General features: G+C 40.0%; 1 protein-coding gene across 9 annotated transcripts in view; it reads right to left on the minus strand.

Annotated features, from left to right (window-relative positions):
* The window catches only part of armc9 (armadillo repeat containing 9), a 157,496-nt gene that overhangs the window by 16,451 nt on the left and 115,842 nt on the right, over nt 1–25,203 (minus strand). For 2 of the 9 annotated variants that reach the window (XM_072572497.1, XM_072572496.1), the window contains 8 exons: nt 21,239–21,378; nt 15,259–15,335; nt 11,987–12,061; nt 11,794–11,884; nt 11,497–11,555; nt 10,632–10,736; nt 5,002–5,117; nt 4,201–4,333 (listed from right to left, as the gene is read on the minus strand). In XM_072572497.1, the coding sequence (XP_072428598.1) occupies nt 4,201–4,333; nt 5,002–5,117; nt 10,632–10,736; nt 11,497–11,555; nt 11,794–11,884; nt 11,987–12,061; nt 15,259–15,335; nt 21,239–21,378 (796 nt within the window). Of the gene's footprint in view, nt 1–4,196; nt 4,334–4,997; nt 5,118–10,598; nt 10,737–11,496; nt 11,556–11,793; nt 11,885–11,986; nt 12,062–15,258; nt 15,336–21,238; nt 21,379–25,203 lie in introns of those variants that run through there. The other 7 variants (XM_072572495.1, XM_072572494.1, XM_072572503.1 and 4 more) reach the window with 5 other exon arrangements.

Raw genomic sequence — 25,203 nt, forward strand, 5'->3', positions numbered from 1 at the left:
ATTCAGTGGAGACTAATCATACAAGAGCCCACATTTTATTATGATTCCAATGATGTAAGTACTGAATAAGTCAAATTACAGAGTGAAAATTGAGTTGATAGACTGTAAGTTTATTTTTTGCAGCTGGTTACTTTGGTAATTAACCTCTTAACACATGCACATAAGTCTGCAAATATACTTTAATGAAAGAACAGACCTTTATCACACACAAAAAGGCAAAACTAAATACACACATGTATAGAAGACAGTTTAGAAAAATCTTAAGATAAACAACAAAACAAAATCTCTGCCAGTTTCCCAGCAATATCCAGAAAAACATATCACTCCTATTTCAACGCTTTAAAATTTCTTACTTCGCTAACTTTTCTTGGTTCTCCTTCTTACATTGCTGAAATAGTTTTACAACTTCTTTTCCTGGTCTGTTGGCATGAACCCTTTTTTTTAACTATGATGGCTTCAACCTCTTTTTAGTTCTAACAAAGTAAAGAGTTCTACAAAAACTCTCCTAGCATTGACATTTCACAAACTGAACTGACTTCTGCTCGGGTGACTGAACTGAATTGAAAATTTGATTCAGCTGCCAGGAAGAAAATTGTTTTACTTTCTGAACTAAACTCCTTATTCTTTTGAACTGAAGTCAAAAACTGAACGAAAGGCCTCTGATCTGCTTTCGCTCTCGGTCATGAACTCAGCAGTAAAACATTTCATCCATTAACACCATAATTAGTCTACTAGGCATTTATGCTTTCCTCGAAATTACATCTCTAGTCTACTGTTCCAGCACACCTCTTAAAAAAGAAGTTACTTTCATAGAATTGAAACCACACATCTGTCTCTATTTTAAGAACCCAAGTCTCAAATGATGACATCATAGATTAGATTGGATTAGATTAGATTAGATTAGATTCCTTACAGTGTGGAAACAGGCCCTTCGGCCCAACAAGTCCACACCGCCCCGCCGAAGCGTAACCCACCCATACCCCTACATCTACATCTACCCCTTACCTAACACTACAGGCAATTTAGCATGGCCAATTCACCTAACCTGCACATCTTTGGACTGTGGGAGGAAACCGGAGCACCCGGAGGAAACCCACGCAGACACGGGGAGAATGTGCAAACTCCACACAGTCAGTCGAGATTCCCTACAGAGTGGAAACAGACCCTTTGGCTCAACCAGTCCACACCGACCCTCTGAAGAGTAACCCACCCAGACCCATTTCCCTGTGACTAATGCACCTAACACTACAGGCAATTCACCTGACCTGCACACCTTTGGACTGTGGGAGGAAACCCGAGCACCCAGAGGAAACCCATGCAGACACGGGGAGAATGTGCAACCTCCACACAGACAGTCACCCAAGGCTGGAATCGAACCTGGGATCCAGGTGCTGTGAGGCAAGCCACCTTTTACTGCAGCTAAGAAAGCAATGCAGGCCACAGAGGCTAGCAGCCTGTAGGTCAGAGCCGAAGTGAGTGAATCGGTGCTAAGAGAGCAATGTGAGGTTGACAAATACTGGCATCTTCCAATTACTTGCAAGGTGAATGGGTGCTAAATAAGCAAGCCAAGAACTATAAGAAGCATCCTGTGCAGATGTATGGGATGGATTTGCTACAAAATGACCTGGCAGAAACTTGCATGTTGTAGCTACCCTTGAGCTCCAATATAAAGTGATGATGGGCTGAAGTGATGTGAAGGCTGATCTGAGAGCAGGCATGATGATGTGGTGAGGCTGGTTATTTGAGAATGCTGACTTGAGTGGATGAAGGGTTGAGGAAGATGGTATCCTTAGAGTATGCAATAACATTCTGCTACATTATAACAAGATGTTGGCTGGGACAGGCAATTGGTGAGCTGCAGCTGTCAGGTACCTGCACGAACTTAAATGCAACAAATTTAGACCATCTTGTTTCTTGGAGTATGAGAAGAAAACTGGAAGTTGCATAGAAAAGGGAGGCGACAGCAAAATTCTAATGTCACTGGATCAGTAATCCAGAGCCACAGGCCCCTCTACCATTGACAGCCAGGAACAGAACTGCATACCATCTACAAGATTCACTGTAGACATTCTTCATAGATCATAAGATAGAACTTTCCAAACGAATAGCCACTGATATCTAGAAGGACAAGGGTAGCATGTACATGGAAATCCCAACTTCTGCATGCTCCCCTCCAAACCACTCACCATTCTGACAAAAGAAATAGATCACGGTTCCTTCATGGTCACTGTGTCAAAAGTCCTGGAATTCCCTCCCTAAACAAATTGTGGGTTTAACTACAGGACAAAGACTACAGCGGTTGAGGAAGACAGCTCACTACCACATTCTGAAGGGCAACTAGGGATGGGAAATAAATGCTGACCCAGCTAGCGGCACTCACATCCCATGAATGAATTAAAAACATGGTCTTAGGACATAGTTCGAAGCCTTTGACAACAAATGGTGAAATCTGAATTCAATAAAATATGGAATTAAAACAATTAATTTAATGGTGATCATGTAACCATTGTCTATTATTGTAAAAACTCTTGTGATTCATTCACACACTTTAGTGAAAAATCTGCCATCCATACATGATTAGGCCTATGCATGACTCCAGATGCACAGAAGCATGAATGTCTCCCAGATGGCCTAAAATGATTACTAAAATGAACTATAAATCTGATCAGTTCAAGGACAATTAGGGATGTGTGATAAATGCCTGGCCTTGCCAGCGATAACCACATCCCAAGTAAGAATAAATCAAGTTTTAATGAGATGCAAATGCACAGAAATAAGGTAATCCCCACTCAGTAGTCAGGTTCTGATGTCTCCACTTGGCTTGAGGGGAAAATTGCAAAATATTTCTTGATTTGGAAATTCTGTTTTTTGTCATTCTCATTGTATTTTAAACATAGAAACATAGAAGATAGGAGGAGGAGGAGGCTATTCGGCCTTCAAGCCTGTTCCAGCATTCATCACGATCATGGTTGATCATCCAATCAATAGCCGAATCCTGCTTTCTCCCCATAACCTTTGATCCCGTTCGCCCCAAGTGCTTTATCTAACCACCTCTTGAATACATTCAATGTTTTGGCATCAACTACTTCCTGTGGTAATGAATTCCACAGGTTCACCACTCTTTGGGTGAAGAAGTGTCTCCTCATCTCTGTCCTAAATGGCCCACCCAGAATCCTCAGTCTGTGACCCCTGTTTTGGGTGCATCTAACATCGGGAATATCCTCCCTGCATTCACCCTGTCTGGTCCTGTTAGAATTTTATAAGTGTCCATGAGATCCTCCCTCACTTGTCTGAACTCCTGCAAAAACAATCCTAACCTAGTCAATCTCTCCTCATATGTCAGTCCCACCATCCCCGAAATCAGCCTTGTAAACCTTCAAGAGCAAGAACATCCTTCCTTAGAAAAGGAGACCAAAACTGCACAAAATATTCTTGGTGTTGCCTCACCAAGGCCTTGTATAAATCAACAACACACATCCCTGCCCCTGTACTTGAAACTTCTCTCAATGAAGGCCATCGTCCCAATTTCCTTCTTTACCGCCTGCTGCACCTGCATGCCTGCCTTCAGCAATTGGTGCACAAGGACACCCAGGTCTTGTTGCACATTCCCTTTTCCCAATTTACAGCTATTCATGTAGTAATATGCCTTCTTGTTTTTGCTTTCAAAGTGAATAACCTCGCATTTATCCAAATTATACTGCATCAACCATTGATTTTCCCACTCACCCAACCTGTCCAGATCATGCTGAAGATCTCTGCATCCTCGTCATAGTTCACCCTCCAATCCAACTTGGTATCATCTGCTAACTTTGAGATGTTACATTTTGTTCCCTCTTCCAAAGCATTAATATACATTGTGAATAGCTGGGGTCCTACCTCTGATCCCTATGGTAGCCCACTAGTTACTGCCTGCCAATTTGAAAGGGGCCCATTAATTCCTACTCTTTGTTTCTTCTCTGCCAATCAGTTTTCTATCCATCTCAATATACTTGCCACAATCCCATGCGCTTTAATCTTGCACAATAATCTCCTATTTTCCCAGCTTTCTTACCATTGCTTACACCATTCTAGGGAGGGGAATTCCAACCAACACATTTCTACAAGTTCCAGTTAACCTGTATCTCATTTGGCATTAAGTAATAAACATTCCATTAGCTATTTAGAATTTTAAACAATCAAGTTTTTTTTTGGCTTACTGACAGGAGAAGCACCAAGGCCAGAATTACTTGCTCTACTCCCACTTCGAGTAGGTGGTCGAGAGGTTTGACATGAATAAAGGTTGCTCTCTGTGCTGGGGCTTCTACTTTCATGTTTATTTGGTACAGTTCCCAACCTATAGATTATACAGAAAAGTCTTGATAAATGCTGTATACACTTAATAAAGAAAACTGCAATCAATGAAAACATTTCTTAAAAATGTAGAGAAATTAAAGTTATAACGTTCTTCAATTCATAAATACTGAAGACACTAAATATTTTACAGCATGTTTACTTAATGTATTTACATTTTTAAAAATAATTTTCTGTTATACTTCTTTTATTTGCTTTCTCATTTCTTTACTTCAGGAGTAGGTAATTATCATGATGAAGTATATTTTATTTGTTTCAGATGGTTTAAAATTATATAATTTTACCAATACACGCCCGTAAATTAAATGATTCATCATTGAATAGATAATGACTTGTTCTGAATCTGATGTGACTACAACTTTACATTTCATATAAATATTAAATAGAAAACTATTAAGTATTTTTCATTTCTTTGGTCTAGTACTGTAACATCCAAAGGATATAAAAATTTGAATTGCTAGGTATTGGAAATCAGAAAAATTGTTGCAGCTATGTGTTCTAAATTAAAACTGTCAACACAACTATTTTTATTGTACATGACAAATTATAGAGCGCTGACTGAAATTTTCTACCAAATAAGGCGATCATGAAAGAAAGCAAAGTATTAGCTTGTTTTACATTACTACATTCAGTGTTTTTCAGACTACTCACAGTGTGTAACCCACTCTGTGCATGCTCGGCGTAACTGGTCGTCGGAGAGGTTCATCAACACTTTCATGCAAAAGTGACATAGGCTTTCTCTTGGCCTTCATTGTGTTTGTCATTATCTGCCAAATAATAGAAACCCCTTGTAATAATTTCTGAAAGTGCACATTTTTCACATTATTGTATTATGATAATGAGCAAGGCTTGAAATACATGTAGTTTCTCAGTTATCAACTGCTGCCAAGAAGCCAGGAGATTTCTACATTGACGTAGTCAGTGAAAATTTATTTAATAATTTACACATTTAGGAAATAGCATGTAATATACTAAAATATTTTGTTCAGCAACATAACAATTTTCTGAAACTGTCATATTCTTATATGCAATATCGTTCAGATCCAAAATTCTAAAAAGGCTCTTAATGGGGTCCATCTGTAAATTAATGTTAATAATTATTGATAGCTTTAAATAGTCATTTGTTTCAATGTAAAATGTATTGCAAGCCAAAATAACTAGTATTGTTACAGGGGTAAAAGGCTGTGGCAATATTGTTAAATGGCACAGAAGAACTTTCTATCGCTTTGAAACTAAATTGATCCCCTTCACCTTATTATATATGTTCATTGGAATCCACCTTGTTCTTATTAATGCAGTCTAAGTAAATGACTACCCTGAACTAAAACTTTAGTACTTCTAGTCAGTAGCTGCTCAATTGCTATTTATAGAATTTAGTCAAAATATCTAGTAGGACATTAACATATCCCATTTGGTTTCATATAATTATTTTTCATTATCAATTTTAGTTTTCCCTTCCAATTCTGTATCATACCTGCTGTACAATATCTATAGAATCACCATAGAATCTCTACAGTGTGGAAGCAAGCCATTTGGCCCATTGAGTCCACACCAACCCTACGAAGAGCATCTCACCCAGGCCCCCCCCTCCATGTAACCCTGCATTTCCCTCGGCTGATCCACCCAGCCTGCACATCCCTGGGCACGATGGTTAACTTAGCATGGCCAAACCATCCAATTTGGACATCTTTGGACTGTGGGAAGAAACCCACACAATCACAGTGAGAACGTACATAAGACAGTCGCCCAAGGGTAGAATCAAAACTGGGTCCCTGGCTTTGTGAGGCAGCAGTGCTAACCACTGAGCCACTGTTCCACCCTATGGTTTGTAACAAACTCTTTTCATAGTGCAGAGTATAATATTAGGAGTTGATGTTCTACACTGGAAAACCAGATGGCGAGAACTTAAACCTAATCCTAACAAATTTTCACAAGCTGTTTTTTATAGAGATATACGTTACAAAGGTTCTAATCCAAAAATAAAGCTTCCATTTATTCCTGTGTCTGAGATGACAAGTGAATCCTCAGTTAACACCCACCACCTGAACATAACTGAATACTCAAATCATTCTACAATGAGCAGTTGATGCCATATTCAGGCCAGATAAATGCTGCTTGTTGGTATGGCTGCAGCACTGGTGACCAGGATTTGCTTTAGCTTGATTGAAATGCTGCTGCTGGGCTAACATTTCAGTCTACATAAGGCCAATCACATCAGTTCAGGGGGATATCACCAATGGATCTACCTCGGGGATCAGTTCTAAAACCACACCTAATTAATCTGAATTTAAATTACAAGACTGTGGAAATTCAGCTAAGATGACAATTGACTGTTTTCTTGCTCAAGCTGGTGACTTTTCCATTCTTGAAATTATACAGGTAGCTCTCCTGTAACACGTGTTTACTAAACATGATTTGGTTGTAACGTGATTTGTGAATTGTAGACATTCGGTGTTACGCAATTCCATCCCTGGCACTAGCTGAACATCAAAACACAGCCTCGAGACCCTCTGTCTGAAAATGCAAATTCAGCATGTTCAGCTAAAACAGGAATGCAATCAGCTCTGCAAGCCTTGAAACTAAGCTAGAAACTAGGAATTGTAATCTACATTTAGAAGGAACTTTATTTCAAATTGGGAGAGAATCTCGAGAAGGACAGGACTTCTGCCTTGGCATCACATAGTCAGTCAGCGCAGGTGCTTTCTGGGGAAAAGCTTTGTGAAAGGTACAATGCTGTAGTCAGTGATTTTAATGTTAAAGTATTAAGTTTACTATATTATTTCATTAATTAAAGATTTACTTAGACTGTGCTCCTGTTTGTGTTAGGTTAACTACTACTTTTGTTTTGATTTTTACGATATTTTTGGTGGTTCGCCCCAATCATGTTTTTCCCATAGGATCCATTATTTATATTGCATGATTTTCTATAATATGGTGTTGCACGGGAATGTAATTAACACGTTAATGGACAACTACCTGTATTGAGAACAGGCCCTGAAATAGCACCTTCAGCTAAGAATGACAAAGTATGGCTTCACTGTATTTCACCTGCAAAATGCTCATGCTGGATGAATTTGGTAGCATGTTAAATGGTGATAACTTAACGGTCAGTTCCACACAAACATGCTGCTCACCAAGTCTACTCGGGCATCAGACTTGATTCATAGAATTTGTAATGAAGGCAGACTCAGGGTGAAACCTCCCTATATTTAGTTAAAATATTTTGTTTTGAGGGATTCATGACACCTGATCTGCCATGGCTAGGATCTTTGAGCATTAATGCATTTGGCATTATAATTAAAGCCCATATGCACATTTTAGATGCTGCAGACCAGGAACACTCTCTCATACTGTGGTGTTCCACCATCATTGCTGAACCTTCGACCCAAAAAAACACTTGCAATCCATTCTGGCGAACAGATACCTAGAGAACAGGTTTGTGGAGAGGAAGGAAATCCTTCAGCCAGTTGACTGCAACAGGAAGCTGCATTATGTATGAGACACAGTCAACCTGGATCCAGACTATGGGCTGGCTAAATGTTGTGACTAAGGTGAAAAGGAATGCCCAGCAATGCAGAACAAAAATCAATGATCTACAGTATTTTGCAAGGGTTAAGTGCCATCATTTTCTCTCTGCTATCTCATACGTATAGGATCACCCTCACTCTAACTCTGTCACAATACATGCATCTTACCAAGGTTATGATTAAAACTCTCACTGCTGTATACACCATGTCCACTCAACGGCTCGTGCCTTCTCATCCTCCTAAACTACTAATACTTCTTGCCCTCTGTGGTTCCTATTCACTAACTGGGCTCATCACTACCTCTCCTGCTCCTGTGTCACCATTAACTGCACTTGATTCTATTCCATCGAATCAATCCTGCCCTTTGTCTCATTTCAGGAAGAACTGGCTCACTTCAAGACCAAGAGAGCCAAAATTGGTGGAGTGGTAGGCATCAGGACATGAGGATACTCACTCCTTACGAGGAGAAAACTTTGGAAATAGTTGGAGTATAGTACTGCTTACATGGAGAAAGAGGGACCCAGTGGCCAACTAACGCGGTAAGTTTCACTGTCTTGTGCTGTGCTCCTTTCCTCTTAACACCAACACTAACTCATTCTTAACCTGCATTACTTTTTTATAATTTTTACAAAACTAATTCCCCAACCTCTTATGCAGGCTATGGTGGCACCCAGTAAACCTTCGCCAGGAAGAAGCCAGCACTGGAGATCCTCGGTTTCATCTCTGAAGGAGAAATCACCGAACCCTTAGAGGATGGATTGCAAAGATTTCACCTGAACTTTCCATCAGGTAGAAACAATCACCTTGATGGGTTCTGCATATAGATTAGATTCAGGGACACAAAAGCAGGTTTGTCAGAGGTAGTCAGTAAACTGGATGGAGAAACAGAGGATTCCACCAATATTACTCGTGCTGTACTGGTTTCTGCATGCATTTGTCTGGCTGTTTCAATGGACAGTTTGATGACCACCATGGACATCCAAGTCCAAAACATTCAGTGTCATGCACAGTCCTGCATATCATCATTCCTGATAAAGGTGCTCACAGTTAATGGCAAAGTAAAAGGGGGATGGGGGACCACCCTCACTTCAGATGCCTCTTTCTTTCACAGTTACAGAGCAGCATCAGCAGGGACTCAGAGCCTGTTCAGTGCTCCTCACCTTGGCAAGCAGCCTACCTCTCCCTCTGTGCTAAAAAAGCAATGCAAGCCACAGACACTGGTAGCCTGTCAGGGAACACCGAAGAACCTGTCCATGAAAAGGTAATACCAAGTACAAAAAGGCTGGTAACCTCCAAGTAAACACAAAGTGAATAAGAAACTAAGAAGCCAAACTAAGAGGCAAGATGCATCCTGTGTACATGCATGGGATGTGTAAGCTCTTGTCTGATGGGAAAATGCAAATTGTAGCTGTTCCTGAGCTCCAATGTAAATTGTTGAAAGGTTTAAGTGGTGTGATAGTTTGACAATAGGCACAGTGATGTGGTGAGGCTGGTAGTTTGCCAATATCAACGTGTGTGGATGAATGGGTCAAAGATGATGGTGTCCACAAAACAGGCAGGGACATTGTGCTGAAGATACAGTGGGTGATGGCTGCACAAGCAATTAGGCTGCTGCAGTCTCCAAGAACCTGTTCTGAGTTGCATGTCAGGAATTTGCACCGTCCAGTTTCTCAGGGAAGGGGAGGAAAATTATAAGTGGTGTATAAATTAGTTGAGTTGGCATATTAATGAGATGAAAATGCATGGAAATAAGATAGCCACTCAATAACAAGATTCTGAAGTTGCCACTTAAAACTTACAGGGCAAGTTGCAAAAAATTTTTCTTTATGTTGAGATTCTAATTTTTTTCCAAATCTTGTCGAATGTTCCCAACTTTCTCACCATTTTCCATGCCACTCCAGGAGGGGAAGTTCTGCCCTTGGTCTTTAGATCTTGGGATTTTTTGGGACAACATTTAATATTGGAAATTGTTTTTAAAATTACATTTTAAATCATGCTTTCCAGTTTTTATTCTTGTAATTATGTCACAGGTACACAGAATATAATTAAAAGTAAGACATGTGTAAAGAATATTAAAGATAAAGCAAATACTGGTAACTGGAATTGTAATATTTTACCTAAAGTAAGTTGGGCAGGTGTCCACAATGTAAATATTGGAGTACATATGCATCCATGAAATGTGACATCTCATCTCATATCAAACCTGATATTTCAGCAGAGAACTGAACAAATAGAAGAGATCAATTCCTCCCCTCCCCTATTCCATGTCAAAGATGATACATATAGGTCATGGAATAAACATTTTTTTCCTGCATTCTTTTCAGGTGGTACAAAGTAGAGATATAATGGTGAAAACTTGAGCACAAGCATTCCAAATTAACATACTCCCTAAAGCACATGTTAAAGGAATGTTACTGCTCGAATTTGCAGTGCAAATTTATTAAGTGATTCTAAATCGATGATGTAGTGGAGATGACACAGGAAATAAAGTTGGGTCAGAACATAGTAAGTTGGCTAGAAAACTCAATAATTACCATTTTTAACAAAGGTCGCTATGTCATGAAAATGCTGTCCTAGCCATTATGTCCTCAATGTCCATCTTTTACTTGTAAAGTTAATCTTTGTTAAACAGTGTTTGGCCACATTATAATTTATTTCATTACTCCTAAGAAATAATGTATACCTTAAATATTCTACAATAACTTCCAGCATTCAACTTACAGTGCTTCCTGATGTCTGATAATGAACACCCACCCCAAGATACTCAGCTGTCAGTAGTTTTTCTCCTGATAACTCTCCAGGCTGGGGTTTTAATATTTCAGCCTTGTCCAGGTCAGCTTCCAGTGCATCCTGGTCATCCTGTTATTGAAATTTTAATGAATTACTAAAGCAAAAAAAAATTAGAATAAATTTTTTAAAAATGCTATTTATATTTTCTTGCTCTTGTACTTTTTAAGTCAGTTGGAAGTCATGCAACTTTTAAGAGATTAAAAAAAGTTAAATATTCTAAGCATCAAAGTGCCTCTGCCCCATCATCTTCAGTGAATGATTGTAAACAGACTGAAACAAAATGCAGTACAGTGCCAGTCAAGAATAGAAAATCATTTGATCATTGTTTTAAGCTAAACATTAATTGTGAGGACATTAATCAGCAAAACTAGTACTTTCAATTCCATCATTATAAAACAACAAACATCTACTTTACTCAAACTGAAGGAGTACAAATGTCAGTACTGAATTGACTGTAGTTTGCATTGATTTATAATAAAATTTGGTGCACATTGGTCATTATGGAATTTGCTGTGTTGAACATCTACATACTGGTCAGGGCTGCAAATATCTTAAAGATCACTGCTGATCTTACTGTGGATCTTATGTGTAAAGATTTTCTTGCCATTGACAAGGAAAAAAAAACACTAGCTTGTCTCTTCCAGCCTGTTATATATCCTACTATGGGTATGAAGGAACAACACTCCAATATAAACTTTTATAGAGGTCATATATACAGTTACAATGAAAACGTCATCAAGAGTTGTACAATGCTGCATATGACTAACTGCGAAAAATCATGTGAACAGAGCTTTTACATTGAGTAGTTCCTGGAAGAATTTAGCCTTACTTCATCATCATCATCTTCTTCCTCTTCATCATCAGAATCTGATTCTTCAAGCACCTCCTCTGTCAGATGTGCATTTAAAAATTACAGCCATATGTCATTTTGAAACCAAAAGCTAAAATGAATTGTCTACTAATTTATAGAAACATTGAGAATTAATTATCAGCATTTTACAAGTGGCATTTGTTACAGTAGCACATAAAACATCAACACGTGCATAAATGCTATTGGTTATCATCTTTAAATTACTAATAGCACCAAGAGAATACTTTCCTGTCGAGGCTTCTCTTGTACCCTAACCTGAATTGAGTTGTTTTATGATAAACTCAAGCTGTCTGTTCATCTCAGTATTCCCTTCTTTAATAAAACACCGCAGAATTTCTTCCATGCCCTAGAATTGTGTCAGAAAATGACATGATAAATTAGTATTAAAAACATGATCAGAAAAGAAAAATCTTTTCCTTCTTTCCAACGCCTCCACACTCCTACTTACCATAGCTTTTGCCTCCTCGCGTATTGAAGGGATGGCAAGAATGCTGTACAAAGCTCCATTAACATATGGCCTTATCTGAAAGGAGCAGTTAATTGACATTTGGTTAAAAAAAGTTTTACTGTCCCATAACTAAATGATAATTTCATGGATATGTTGAAAATATTCGTATATTTTGAAAACTTGAATAGGAACCTGACTTTAGTTATTACATACCACTGCTTTTTTTCTCCACATCTCTTACTGTCCCCCAGTAGCAATTTACTAAGACATAATTTAACACAATTTGCTGTAATACATTGAAATGAAATTGAATAAATATTTTAAGAAGGGCAGAGTCTAAAAGAATACAAAGAGAGAGCAGGCAAATGGGTAAACTGATGCCAGCACAAATGTGATGATGGACAAAAAAAAGTTTTATGTGATTCAATCTGCATGATTTAGAATGGCATGTTTCATTTGCCTTGTGTTATCCAACAATAAAATACAGTTCATTCTTAAACGGAAGCTCTCTCCATTGTAGCCCTCTTCACAGAAATGTGAAAAGTGTGGATTCCATAAGAAAAATATCTGCAGTTCTCACTTTCTCTTACAAAAAAAGGACTAAGGCAGGATTGTTAAGTACATTGAAGGCTGAGATAGACAGATTTGTAATCAGTGGGAATTGTGAGTTATGGGGAAAAAGCAGGAAAGCAGAGTTGAGGATTATCAGATCAGTCATGATCTCCTTAGATGATGAAGCAAGCTCGAAGTGCTAAATGGACCTGCTCATCTGCAACGTCTTATGGTCTTTAGAAGATTCCAAGTCATGTCCATCCTACCACATTGACTTTCTGAGGACAACATCTTACACAAAAAGCTTCAAAAAACTTAAGTTTTATTTTAATTTAAAAGTTATTTTCATTTGATAGATTACTTGTTTGTCCCTTATGTCTTTGATAAATAAATTCAGACAACAGGACTAATCATCATGACATAACTCGGAGATGCCGGTGTTGGACTGGGGTGTTCAAAGTTAAAAATCACACAACACCAGGTTAAAGTCCAACAGGTTTAATTCGAAGCGATGCTCCTTCATCAGGTGATTGTGGAGGGCTCGATCGTAACACAGAATTTATCGCAAAGATTTGCAGTGTGATGTAACTGAAATTATACATTGAAAAATTGATTGTCTGTTAAGCCTTTCATCTGTTAGAATACAGTGATAGTTTCACTTCTTTCATGTGTAAATCACAAAACCCTTTTTTTAAAAGTTGCATTCTCGGGTTAGCTGTTAACAATGGTGACAGTTCGACAATATATTGAAGGTGTTAGCCTTCTGTGTTCTCTGTCTATGACCTGATGTTTAGATTGATTCTAATCTAAAAAGTGAGATAACAGAGTCTTACATAAATTCATGCAGTTTTTGAGCTCAGAGTTCTACATGAATGTATGTAGCTTTTGAGCAAAGTGCAATGTAACTCTGCAAGTACAAATTCACCCCACAAAATATATGTGTGCATGTGGGTCTTTGTCTGTCTGGGGTGGGGGTTGTGAGTGTGAGAAAGTGTGTGTGTGTGTGTGTGTGTGTGTGTGTGTGTAGTGAGTGCAGAGTGTCTTAAGTCTGTGTCTATAAGTACCCTTATAGACACACACACTCCCACACTCACACATGCACCCTCTCACAGACTTAAGACACTTTGCACTCACTACACACACACACGCACGCACACACACACTTTCTCACACTCACAACCCCCACCCCAGACAGACACACACACACACAGACAAAGACCCACATGCACACATACATTTTGTGGGGTGAATTTGTACTTGCATTGCACTTTGCTCAAAAACTGCATACATTCATGCAGAACTCTGAACTCAAAAACTGCATGAATTTATGTAAGACTCTGTTATCTCACTTTTTAGATTAGAATCAATCTAAACATCAGGTCATAGACAGAGAACACAGGGGGCTAACACCTTCAACATATTGTCTAGCTATCACCATTGTTAACAGCTAACCCGAGAATGCAACTTTAAAAAAAAGGGGTTTGTGATTTACACATGAAAGAAGTGAAACTATCACTGTATTCTAACAGATGAAAGGCTTAACAGACAATCAATTTTTCAATGTATAATTTCAGTTACATCACACTACAAATTTTTGCTATAAATTCTGTGTTACGATCGAGCCCTCCACAATCACCTGATGAAGGAGCATCGCTCCGAAAGCTAGTGTGCTTCCAATTAAACCTGTTGGACTATAACCTGGTGTTGTGTGATTTTTAACATCATGACATAATTACTGTATACTTAATTAAGTAGTAATTTGGAAATGAGTCACATATGTTAAATAGGTGTAAGTTTAAAAAGTCTTGTGTCGAAACATGTTCATCACTTTTCAACTATGTTTTTTTTAAAAAATAAGGCCATTTGCAACTGGTGATTCCAGTCTTGATAATTTGCCCTGTCCCCCGGAGCAATATCTAGAAAATTTATAAGCAGCTGTCAATTTCCAAGATTTGTAAACTTCCTACAACAACTAGTCCATTTAAGTCACTTCTCCACACAGAGTATGCAGACAATGGCTTTAAAGAGACAGGCCAGTTGAACACAATGACTCCACACTGACTAAAAGTCATGCTATGATAAAACACTGAGCATATTAAAACAAACAACAAAACAAATCTACGAACACACTTAAACAGTGACGAATGAACCTAAGGGATCCAACAGATACCACCAACAAAACTAACATCATTTACAAGATACCATGCAAGAACGGTAAAAATCAGTATATCGGACAAACTAGCAGGAAGCTTGCTACCAGGATATATGAACACCAACTGGCCACCTACAGGCACGACCCACTCTCACTAGTTTCTATACATAAAGACAAAGAAGGACATCACTTTGACTTGGACAACACAAACATCCTAGGACAGGTGAAACAAAGACACGCACGAGAATTCTTAGAGGCATGGCACTCTAACCAGAACTCCATCAATAAACACATCGATTTAGATCCTATCTACTTTCCCTTGAAAAAAAGAACCAGAAATGACATCACCCACCTTAAGAAACCAAGACCTATACATAGAGAGGTTGGAGATAACACCAGCACTGCACCAGAGACTCTCTCTGCTGATGTTACCGAGTATGGTGATGAAACATCTGAAAACAAACCTTCAAGCCCAGCAAGCTAACTTACAAACAAAAAAAAGTTAATTAGGTAATTCATAGGAACAGAATAAACGCATAGACTTGTATTACACACTTGGAGATAATACCTCATGATTTTCATGACCCAAAAGATCAGACAATACTTTTAACACTCGTCTTGTATCTTCTACACATTTCCGTTTACCTGAAAATGGTAACAAAAGATTTTAGCTGGTCTAAGTACAGAGGTCCTTTGTGAAATATAATTATAGTAATAAACAGGTCTGTTTGATAATTAACAGAGATTACAAAGTGTTAGTTCCGCAAATACTTTTTTTTTAGGAACACAGGAATCCTGAAGGTATGAAAATTGCTATTTCTGTAATGGATTCCTTCATATTTGCAAGGCCATACATTTGCAATACAGTTTCCAAGTGTTCATTCGATATTGCTAGCCAGCAAGGTCCCTAGCATCAAGCCCCAAGGAACTCCCTTGGAAACAAACTTCCAGTCTTAGAAACAACTCTCTGCCATCTCCCTCTGCTTCCTGCATTTTAGCAAATTTTGGATTCATCAAGTCATTTTGACTTGGATCCCACAGGCTCTTAGTTTCTTGAGTAATCTGGCAATGATAGATTCATGTATTATATATGAATCAACAGCTGTGTATAAAAGAATTCCTTACAGGTTTTAATGGGCTCCATTTTGTGCTCAAATTCACTTTTGAAATGAAGCAATCAACAATTCCGTTTCCCTGATAGCTAGTGCTAGTTGTAGGACTGGATGGAGTGTGGGTGGGGGCTAGAAGGTGATTTCTCCTCAATTGTCTGCCACAGACTTACATTCACTGAACAATAATATTGTTGATTCCAACAATTCTGTGCATTATAAGATTGGCTTTATCAGCAACCTTGTAAGTAGAGCTGTGTAATGTGCAAAATCATAAATGGGCTGAAGGCCACCACGTTTGGTTCTGAAAAGCGTCTGGTCTAACTCAGATTACTCTGAAAAGTAAGAGCTCTCGAATATTTCAACAACAGGTGAAACCAACTGCTTCATGATGCATTTGTAGAGTAGCAACACAACTGTTGTTTGCTACTAATAGGATGATATTACTAAGCCAAAGGTTTACCTGCCTATCACAAAATGAGCAATATACTGTATGAATTTCAGTACCATTGTATGCCAGCAATTATATAAAATACATGTCCCTTCGACTGTTCACATCAGGCAAGGTACTGACTGTGTCCATTCAGCTCATATTTGGATTAGATAGGATTTGGTAATTGGACAATATTTGCTAAATCATCACAGTGTGCTAAAAATTATGCTGACAAGCAACTTAATTTTGTTAATCACAGTGTGACACAATTGTACAGACTGGAAGCAGAATATAAATAATACTTTGTTAGTTACAGTCTGAAAGAACATGTTTACATATTGTGCCCAATTTAAAAAGAACAAAATAGATTACCACCATTCTCTGGTTCATTCCTTAGAACATGGTTGGCCAATCAGAGTCAACTTGCCCGGCTTAAATTTAAACAAAGCTTGGCAGTTGTCAGTCATCACCAATATGACGCATTCTCCTTGGCAATGCTGCTACCATACAGAACCCACTTGCCAACCAAACAGCATGCTTTTCACATATAATATATAAAATACTATTCTCCTTTACATTTGTTATCTTATAAATTGTCCTGATGAGTACAAAACAAAAAGGTTCAAAACAAAATCAGCAACACTTAAGTTTTGTACTACAATCTCTACAATGGTTCCATACCATGAACTTTGCAACTATCAAGTATTTCCTGGCCAACTTCTTCAGAACATCTTATTCTGATTACCTCAAATTAAATATCAGGAGAAATACCTGAGCAATGTTCTGAAGGTCATTTTTGACTTTGATAACCAATGCAAAAGGATACCTGCAAGGAGTCTGCGAGGGGCTTGTTCTACCTAATCTTGACAAACCCGAGAAGTTATTTGATCTGAATGATCAAGTTCCGAGGGCACCATATTTAACAGGGATTGGAACATCTAAGAGATTTGGTATCCTGAATAGTAAGTGATTTATCCGGGTGTGCACAGAGAATTTAGATAAAATTACTGTACAGATGAGTTTAGTGAAAGTATCATTTAGGTTAGTTGAGATCCCTTATTCCTTCAAAAATGGCATAAATATTTATGTGTCCCATTTTATTCAAGGAATTAAACTGGACATCAGTAAGCAAAACAACATTGAATTAGATAAATGCAGTTATTGCATCAATTAAAGATTGAGATTTTTTTAAACTGACCAAGTCTTAGAATTAATAATAAAATTCTGAATGTACATCTTGTGAGGAATAATAAGTTATAAACTTGTTTTCAAATTTCAAACTTAACAGTGAAGAAACACCAGAAGTTCTAAAAATGGACTGGTTCCTCTGGCAGCATCATCGTTGAGACTGGCTGCTATTTCAGTTGCCTAAAAATGAGGTATAGTGTGCATTTGTGCATGCCTGCTCTTTGCACCCCGACTGTAGGCATTTGTGACCTGCAAACAAATCTGACAAAACATACATATGACTCCCTCCTATGTTGCAAAAAATTTACTGATAATCTTTTCAATTACATTAGCCAATGGACTGCTTATTTTCTTTAAAAAGTAACAGGAGAAAGAAGCATTTGCAATGAGTTCTACCATATTTCAGAACATTACAAATAAAGTAACTAAAGAAGAAACAAAGCATGCCACACTTTCTCCTCTTAAATATTGCAATTGTACCAACCTCCACCACTTCCTCTGGCAGCTCATTCCATACCCGTACCACCCTTGGCATGAAAACATTGCCCCTTAGGTCTCTTTTATATATTTCCCCGCTCACCCTAAACCTATGCCCTCTAGTTCTGGACTCCCCGACCCCAGTGAAAAGACTTTGCCTATTTACCCTATCCATGCCTCTCAAAATTTTGTAAACCTCTATAAGATCACCCCTCAGCCTCCGACGTTCCAGGGAAAACAGCCCCAGCCTGTTCAGCCTCTCCCTATAGCTCAAATCCTTCAACCCTGACAACATCCTTGTAAATCTTTTCTGAATCCTTTCAAGTTTCACAACATCTTTCCGATAGGAAGGAGACCAGAACTGCATGCAATATTCCAACAGTGGCCTAACCAATGTCCTGTAAAGCCGCAACATGACCTCCGAACTCCTGTACTCAATACTCTCACCAATAAAGGAAAGCATACCAAACGCCTTCTTCACTATCCTATCTACCTGCGACTCCACTTTCAAGGAGCTATGAATCTGCACGCCCCAAGGTCTCTTTGTTCAGCAACACTCCCTCGGACCTTACCATTAAGTGTATAAGTCCTGCCAAAATTTGCTTTCCCAAAATGCAGCACCTCGTAGTACATAATTTCTGATTAATTCTGAAACAGTAAAACAATGGATTTCTAAAACAGCAGTCGCAATATTTGCTTGTATCTTTCCAAATGTTTTCTGAGATCCAAGCAAAATTCCTAGGATCAACAGAACCTGTAAAGTGTAGAAACAAGCCATTCAGCCCAACAAGCTCACACTTACCTCCAAAGAGCATCCCACCCAGACCCATTCCCCTACTCTAGAATCCTGCATTTTCCTTGGCTAATTCACCTAACCTACACATCTCTGACCACTATGTGTAAGTTGGCATGACCAATCCATCTAACTTGCACACCTTTGGACTGTGAGAAGAAATAGGAGCATGGAACAAAAACCCACGCAGACACTGGAGAATATGCAAACTCCAAACAGACAGTCACCTGAGTGTGGAATTGAATCCGGTCTCTGGCGCTGCAAGGCAGCAGTGCTAGCCACCATGCCACCCCAGCTGAAGGGAAGTTAAATCCACATATTGGAGTGTCAGGGGATGCACATTGGGATTTGGTACATAAGGAATTGGCCCAGTCAAAGCATCTATCAAGGTTAAGGATTTGAGCTATAGGGAGAGGCTGAACAGGCTGGGGCTGTTTTCCCTGGAACGTCGGAGGCTGAGGGGTGATCTTATAGAGGTTTACAAAATTTTGAGAGGCATGGATTGGGTAAATAGGCAAAGTCTTTTCACAGGGGTCGGGGAGTCCAGAACTAGAGGGCATAGGTTTAGGGTGAACAGGGAAATATATAAAACAGACCTAAGGGGCAATGTTTTCATACCGAGGGTGGTACGGGTATGGAATGAGCTGCCATAGGAAGTGGTGGAGGTTGGTACAATTGCAATATTTAAGAGGAGAAAGTGAGGATGCAGATGCTGGAGATCAGAGCTGAAAAAAATGTGTTGCTGGAAAAGCGCAGCAGGTCAGGCAGCATCCAAGGAGCAGGAGAATCGACGTTTCAGGCATAAGCCCTTCTTCAGGAATGAGGAAAGTGTGCCAAGCAGGCTAAGATCAAAGGTAGGGAGGAGGGACTTGGGGGAGGGGCGTTGGAAATGCAATAGATGGAAGGAGGTTAAGGTGAGGGTGATAAGGTGAGGGTAATAGGCCGGAGTGCAGTCCCAACCCTCAAAAACGTTGTCTCAGTCCCAACCATCGAAAAAAATTTACTTGGACCGTCTCAGATTCCTTCCTAGACCGCTCCATTTCTATCTCGGGCGACCGAATCAACACGGACATTTACTATAAACCGACCAACTCCCACAGCTGTTAGACGACACCTCCTCCCATCCGACCCCCTGTAAAAACACCATCCCCATATTCCCAATTCCTTCGTCTCTGCCGCATCTGCTCCCAGGAGGACCAGTTCAAATACCGAACAACCCAGATGGCCTCCTTCTTCAAAGACCGCAATTTCCCTCCAGACGTGATCGACGATGCTCTCCACTTCCCGCTCCTCCGCCCTTGAGCCCCGCCCCTCCAATCGCCACTAGGACAGAACCCCACTGGTCCTCACCTACCACCCCACAAACCTCCACGTACATCGTATCATCCGTCGTCATTTCCACCACCTCCAAACAGACCCCACCACCAGGGATATATTTCCTTCCCCTCACCTATCAGTGTTCCGAAAAGACCACTCCCTCCGTGACTCCCTTGTCAGGTCCACACCCCCCACCAACCCAACCTCCACTCCCGGCACCTTCCCCTGCAACCGCAAGAAATGCAAAACTTGCGCCCACACCTCCCCCCTTACTTCCCTCCAAGGCCCCAAGGGATCCTTCCATATCTGCCACAAATTCACCTGCACCTCCACACACATCATTTATTGCATCCGCTGCACCCGATGTGGCCTCCTCTATATTGGGGAGACAGGCCGCCTACTTGCGGAACGTTTCAGAGAACACCTCTGGGACACCCGGACCAACCAACCCAACCACCCCGTGGATCAACACTTCAACTCTCCCTCCCACTCCACCAAGGACATGCAGGTCCTTGGACTCCTCCATCGCCAGACCATAGCAACATGACGGCTGGAGGAAGAAAGCCTCATCTTCCGCCTAGGAACCCTCCAACCACAAGGGATGAATGCAGATTTCCCCAGTTTCCTCATTTCCCCTCCCCCTACCTTGTCTCAGTCCCAACCCTCGAACTCAGCACCACCTTCCTAACCTGCAATCTTCTTCCTGACCTCTCCGCCCCCACTCCCACTCTGGCGTATCACCCTCACCTTGACCTCCTTCCACCGATCACATTTCCAATGCCCCTCCCCGAAGTCCCTCCTCCCTACCTTTTATCTTAGCCTGCTTGGCACACTTTCCTCATTCCTGAAGAAGGGTTCATGCCCGAAACGTCGATTCTCCTGCTCCTTGGATGTTGCCTGACCTGCTGCGCTTTTCCAGCAACACATTTTCAGCTGCAATATTTAAGAGGCATTTGGATGAATAGGATTGGGTTGGAAACTAGATTGGGTTGGGATATCTGGTCGGCACGGACGGGTTGGACCGAAGGGTCTGTTTCCATGCTGTACATCTCTATGACTCTATTTTGCAATCTACAAGAAATTTTATATCAGTTGTGGCAAAATCGTCAACTTCTTCTTTATGAACACATTTGTGATTTTACTGCAAAAATTTTTACTTTTATATATTTTAATTCTTCATTTACTAATCACATAGAACATTCACTGCCCAGCCAGTGATATTGTACAGCACCTTGGGTCCGAAGGCACAGGTTCATAAATAATGCAACGGAGTATTCCAAAGTGTAATCCGACAATGAATCAGAGTCCTCCAGTATGCTCAGCAACCAGAAAATAATGTTATCTTTGACCATAGCTGACTGCAGTGCTCGTCTGAAAATTAAAATGAATATTATATTAATTGATATTGTTAAGGATCATGATAAACAAGTGCACAGTATTAATTGTGTTACGAAATGGCTGTGAACCTCTCCGTTAATTAAAGTAAACATGCAGAAAAACTCACTTTATCTCGTAATTTGTTAAAATATAAGTGATACAGAACTCCCAAATTCCACAATTTAAAGAAAAGAGCATCAATTTATTTTTAACTCTAAGAGTGAACATTAAACAAAAACTATTCACAACTCTAAGCCCCCCTTTCTCTTAACGCTTTATCCATCTTCAACTCTTTCCAACTCAGGTGTTCATTTCACAGCCACGTTACATATTTGCAATTTTCCAGTTCTGGGGCTGCCATCTAGTCATATACACAGGTGCTTGTAATCTCTCAGTTCAGAACAGCATTCACTCTCTCAAAGGTATAGCGCACGCCTTCAACATCCCCCTTAAGAAAAAAATGAACCAGCATTCTGAAAAGGTGGCTTCTCTTTTTTTTCTAATTCTTACTCCCATTCCAATGAAATATATAGGTCATTAATCTAAGTTATAGAGTCATAGAGATGTACTGCATGGAAACAGACCCTTCGGTCCAACCCGTCCATGCTGACCAGATATCCCAACCCAATCTAGTCCCACCTGCCAGCACCTGGCCCATATCCCTCCAAACCCTTCCTATTCATATATCCATCCAAATGCCTCTTAAATGTTGCAATTGTACCAGCCTCCACCACTTCCTCTGGCAGCTCATTCTATACACGTACACCTTCTGCATGAAAAAGCTACCCCGTAGGTCTCTTTTATTTCTTTCCCCTCTCACCCTAAACCTATGTCCTCTAGAACATAGAACATTACAGCGAAGTACAGGCCCTTTGGCCCTCAATGTGGCGCCAACCTGTCATAACAACCTGAAGCCCATCTAACCTACATTATTTCATGTACGTCCATATGCTTGTCCAATGATGACTTAAATGTACTTAAAGGTTAGCGAATCTACTACCGTAGATACCTCTAGTTCTGGACTCCCTGACCCCAGGGAAAAGAGTTTGTCTATTTACCCTATCCATGCCCCTCATAATTTTGTAAGCCTCTAGAAGGTCACCCCTCAGCCTCCGAGGTTCAAGGGAAAACAGACCTGCCTGTTCAGCCTCTCCCTATAGCTCAAATCCTCAAACCCTGGCAACATCCTTGTAAATCTTTTCTGAACCCTTTCAAGTTTCACAACATCTTTCCGATAGGAAGGAGACCAGAACTGCACGCAATGTTCCAACAGTGGCCTAACCAATGTCCTGTACAGCCGCAACATGACCTCCTAACTCCTGTACTCAATCCTCTGACCAATAAAGGAAAGCATGCCAAACGCCTTCTTCACTATCCTATCTACCTGTGACTCCACTTTCAAGAAGCTATGAACCTGCACTCCAAGATCTCTTTGTTCAGCAAAACTCCCTAGGACCTGAGCAGGACCTATACACTTAATGGTAAGATTTGCTTTCCCAAAATGCAGCACCTCACATTTATCTGAATGAAACTCCATCTGCCACTTCTCAGCCCATTGGCCCATCTGGTCAAGATCCAGTTGTAATCTGAGGTAACCCTCTTCGCTGTTCACTACACCTCCAATTTTGGTGTCATCTGCAAACTTACTAACTAACTGTACCTCTTATGCTCACATCCAAATCGTTCATGTAAATGACAAAAAGTAGAGGAACCAGCATCGATTCTTGTGGCACTCCACTGGTCACAGGCCTCCAGTCTGAAAAAGAACCCTCCACATCACCCTCTGTCTTCTACCTTTGAGCTAGTTTTGTACCCAAATGGCTAGTTCTCCCTGTATTCCGTGAGATCTATCATTGCTAATCTGTCTCCCATGGGGAACCTTGTTGCACGCCTTACTGAAGTCCATATAGATCACATCTACTGCTCTGCCCTCATCAATCTTCTTTGTTACTTCTTCAAATAACTCAATAAAGTTTGTGAGACATGACTTCCCATGTACAAAGCCATGTTGACTATCCCTAATCAGTCCTTGCCTTTCCAAATACATGTACATCCTGTCGCTCAGAATTCCCTCCAACAACTTGCCCACCATCGAGGTCAGGCTCACTGGTCTGTAGTTCCCTGGCTTGTCTTTACTGCCCTTCTTAAATAGTGGCACCACGTTTGCCAACCTCCAGTCTTCCGGTACCTCACCTGTGACTATCGATGATACAAATATCTCAGCAAGAGGCCCACCAATCACTTCTCTAGCTTCCTACAGAGTTCTAGGGTACACCTGATCAGGTCCTGGGGATTTATCCACCTTTACTCGTTTCAAGACATCCAGCACTTACTCATCTGTAATCTGGACATTTTGCAAGATGTCACCATCTATTTCCCTACAGTCTATATCTTCCATACCCTTTTCCACAGTAAATACTGATGCAAACTACTCATTTAGTATCTCCCCCATTTTCTGCAGCTCCACACAAAGGCTACCTTGCTGATATTTGAGGGGTCCTATTCTCTCCCTAGTTACCCTTTTGTCCTTAATATATTTGTAAAAACCCTTTGGATTCTCCTTAATTCTATTTGCCAAAGCTAACTCATGTCCCCTTTTTGCCCTCCTGATTTCCCTTTTAAGTATACTCCTACTAGGTAAAAACCCTGTATTCCTGATGAAGGTCTTTTGCCTGAAACGTCAATTTTTCTGCTCCTCGGATGCTGCCTGAACTGCTGTGCTTTTCCAGCACCACTAATCCAGTATACTCCTACTGCCTTTATACTCTTCTAAGGATTCACTCGATCTATCCTGTCTATACCTTACATATGCTTCCTTCCCTCAATTCCTTTAGTCATCCAGCATTCCCTATACCTACCAGCCTTTCCTTTCACTCTGACAGGAATATACTTTCTCTGGATTCTTGTTGTCTCATTTCTGAAGGCTTCCCATTTTCCAGCCATCCCTTTACCTGCGAACACCTACCTCCAATCAGCTTTCGAAAGTTCTTGCCTAATACCGTCAAAATTGGCCTTTTTCCAATTTAGAACTTCAACTTTTAGATCTGGTCTATCACTTTCATATTAATTTCTGCACACACATATATGACATTGGAATCTGTCCAATCTATGTATACTTTGTCCTTTAAATCCGCGATAACGCATCTATATAGAACATAGAACAATACAGCACAGATCAGGCCCTTCAGCCCACAATGTTGTGCCGAACATTTTTCCTAGCTTAACACAGTTACTGTGATTTGCGATCTGTGAACACGTGATCTGCTATCTCATTTTTACAACCCACAACATGTACAATTTGTAAATTAAAAGTCTGTAACATAAGACTCCAACAAAATAGTCTCATTTTTGTCTTTAAATCATTCCAAGAATTTAAGAGGATTGTGGTCAGTGTACACAACTATCTCTGACACACGGTTTGTCACATAAACATTAAAATTTGTAAGGTCAGTACCAAACTCAATAACCCTTTTTCAATGGTAGAGTACTTTCTCTGGTAGGTGTTGAGTTTCTGTGAAAAGTAGCCAATTGGCCATTCAATTCCATCATAATCTTCCTCTAGCACTACAGCTCCAACTCCTATATCACTAGCATCATAGTGAAGAACTGTGAATTGCAATTGTGAAGAATTTCAAAACGTTTGGTATAGCTAAAACTGGTGTGGTGGTTAATACTGCATTTTTAAAAATACTTTTATTGAAAAAAAATATTTTTTATGAAATTACAAAGTTACAACAATAAACCAACAAGACACTACCCTAGACATATAAAAAATATAAAATAACAACAAAACAGTACAACCACGATTATCTGAACATT

This window comes from Chiloscyllium punctatum, chromosome 6 (genome assembly GCF_047496795.1).
Source record: "Chiloscyllium punctatum isolate Juve2018m chromosome 6, sChiPun1.3, whole genome shotgun sequence".
Taxonomy (NCBI): Eukaryota; Metazoa; Chordata; class Chondrichthyes; order Orectolobiformes; family Hemiscylliidae; genus Chiloscyllium; species Chiloscyllium punctatum.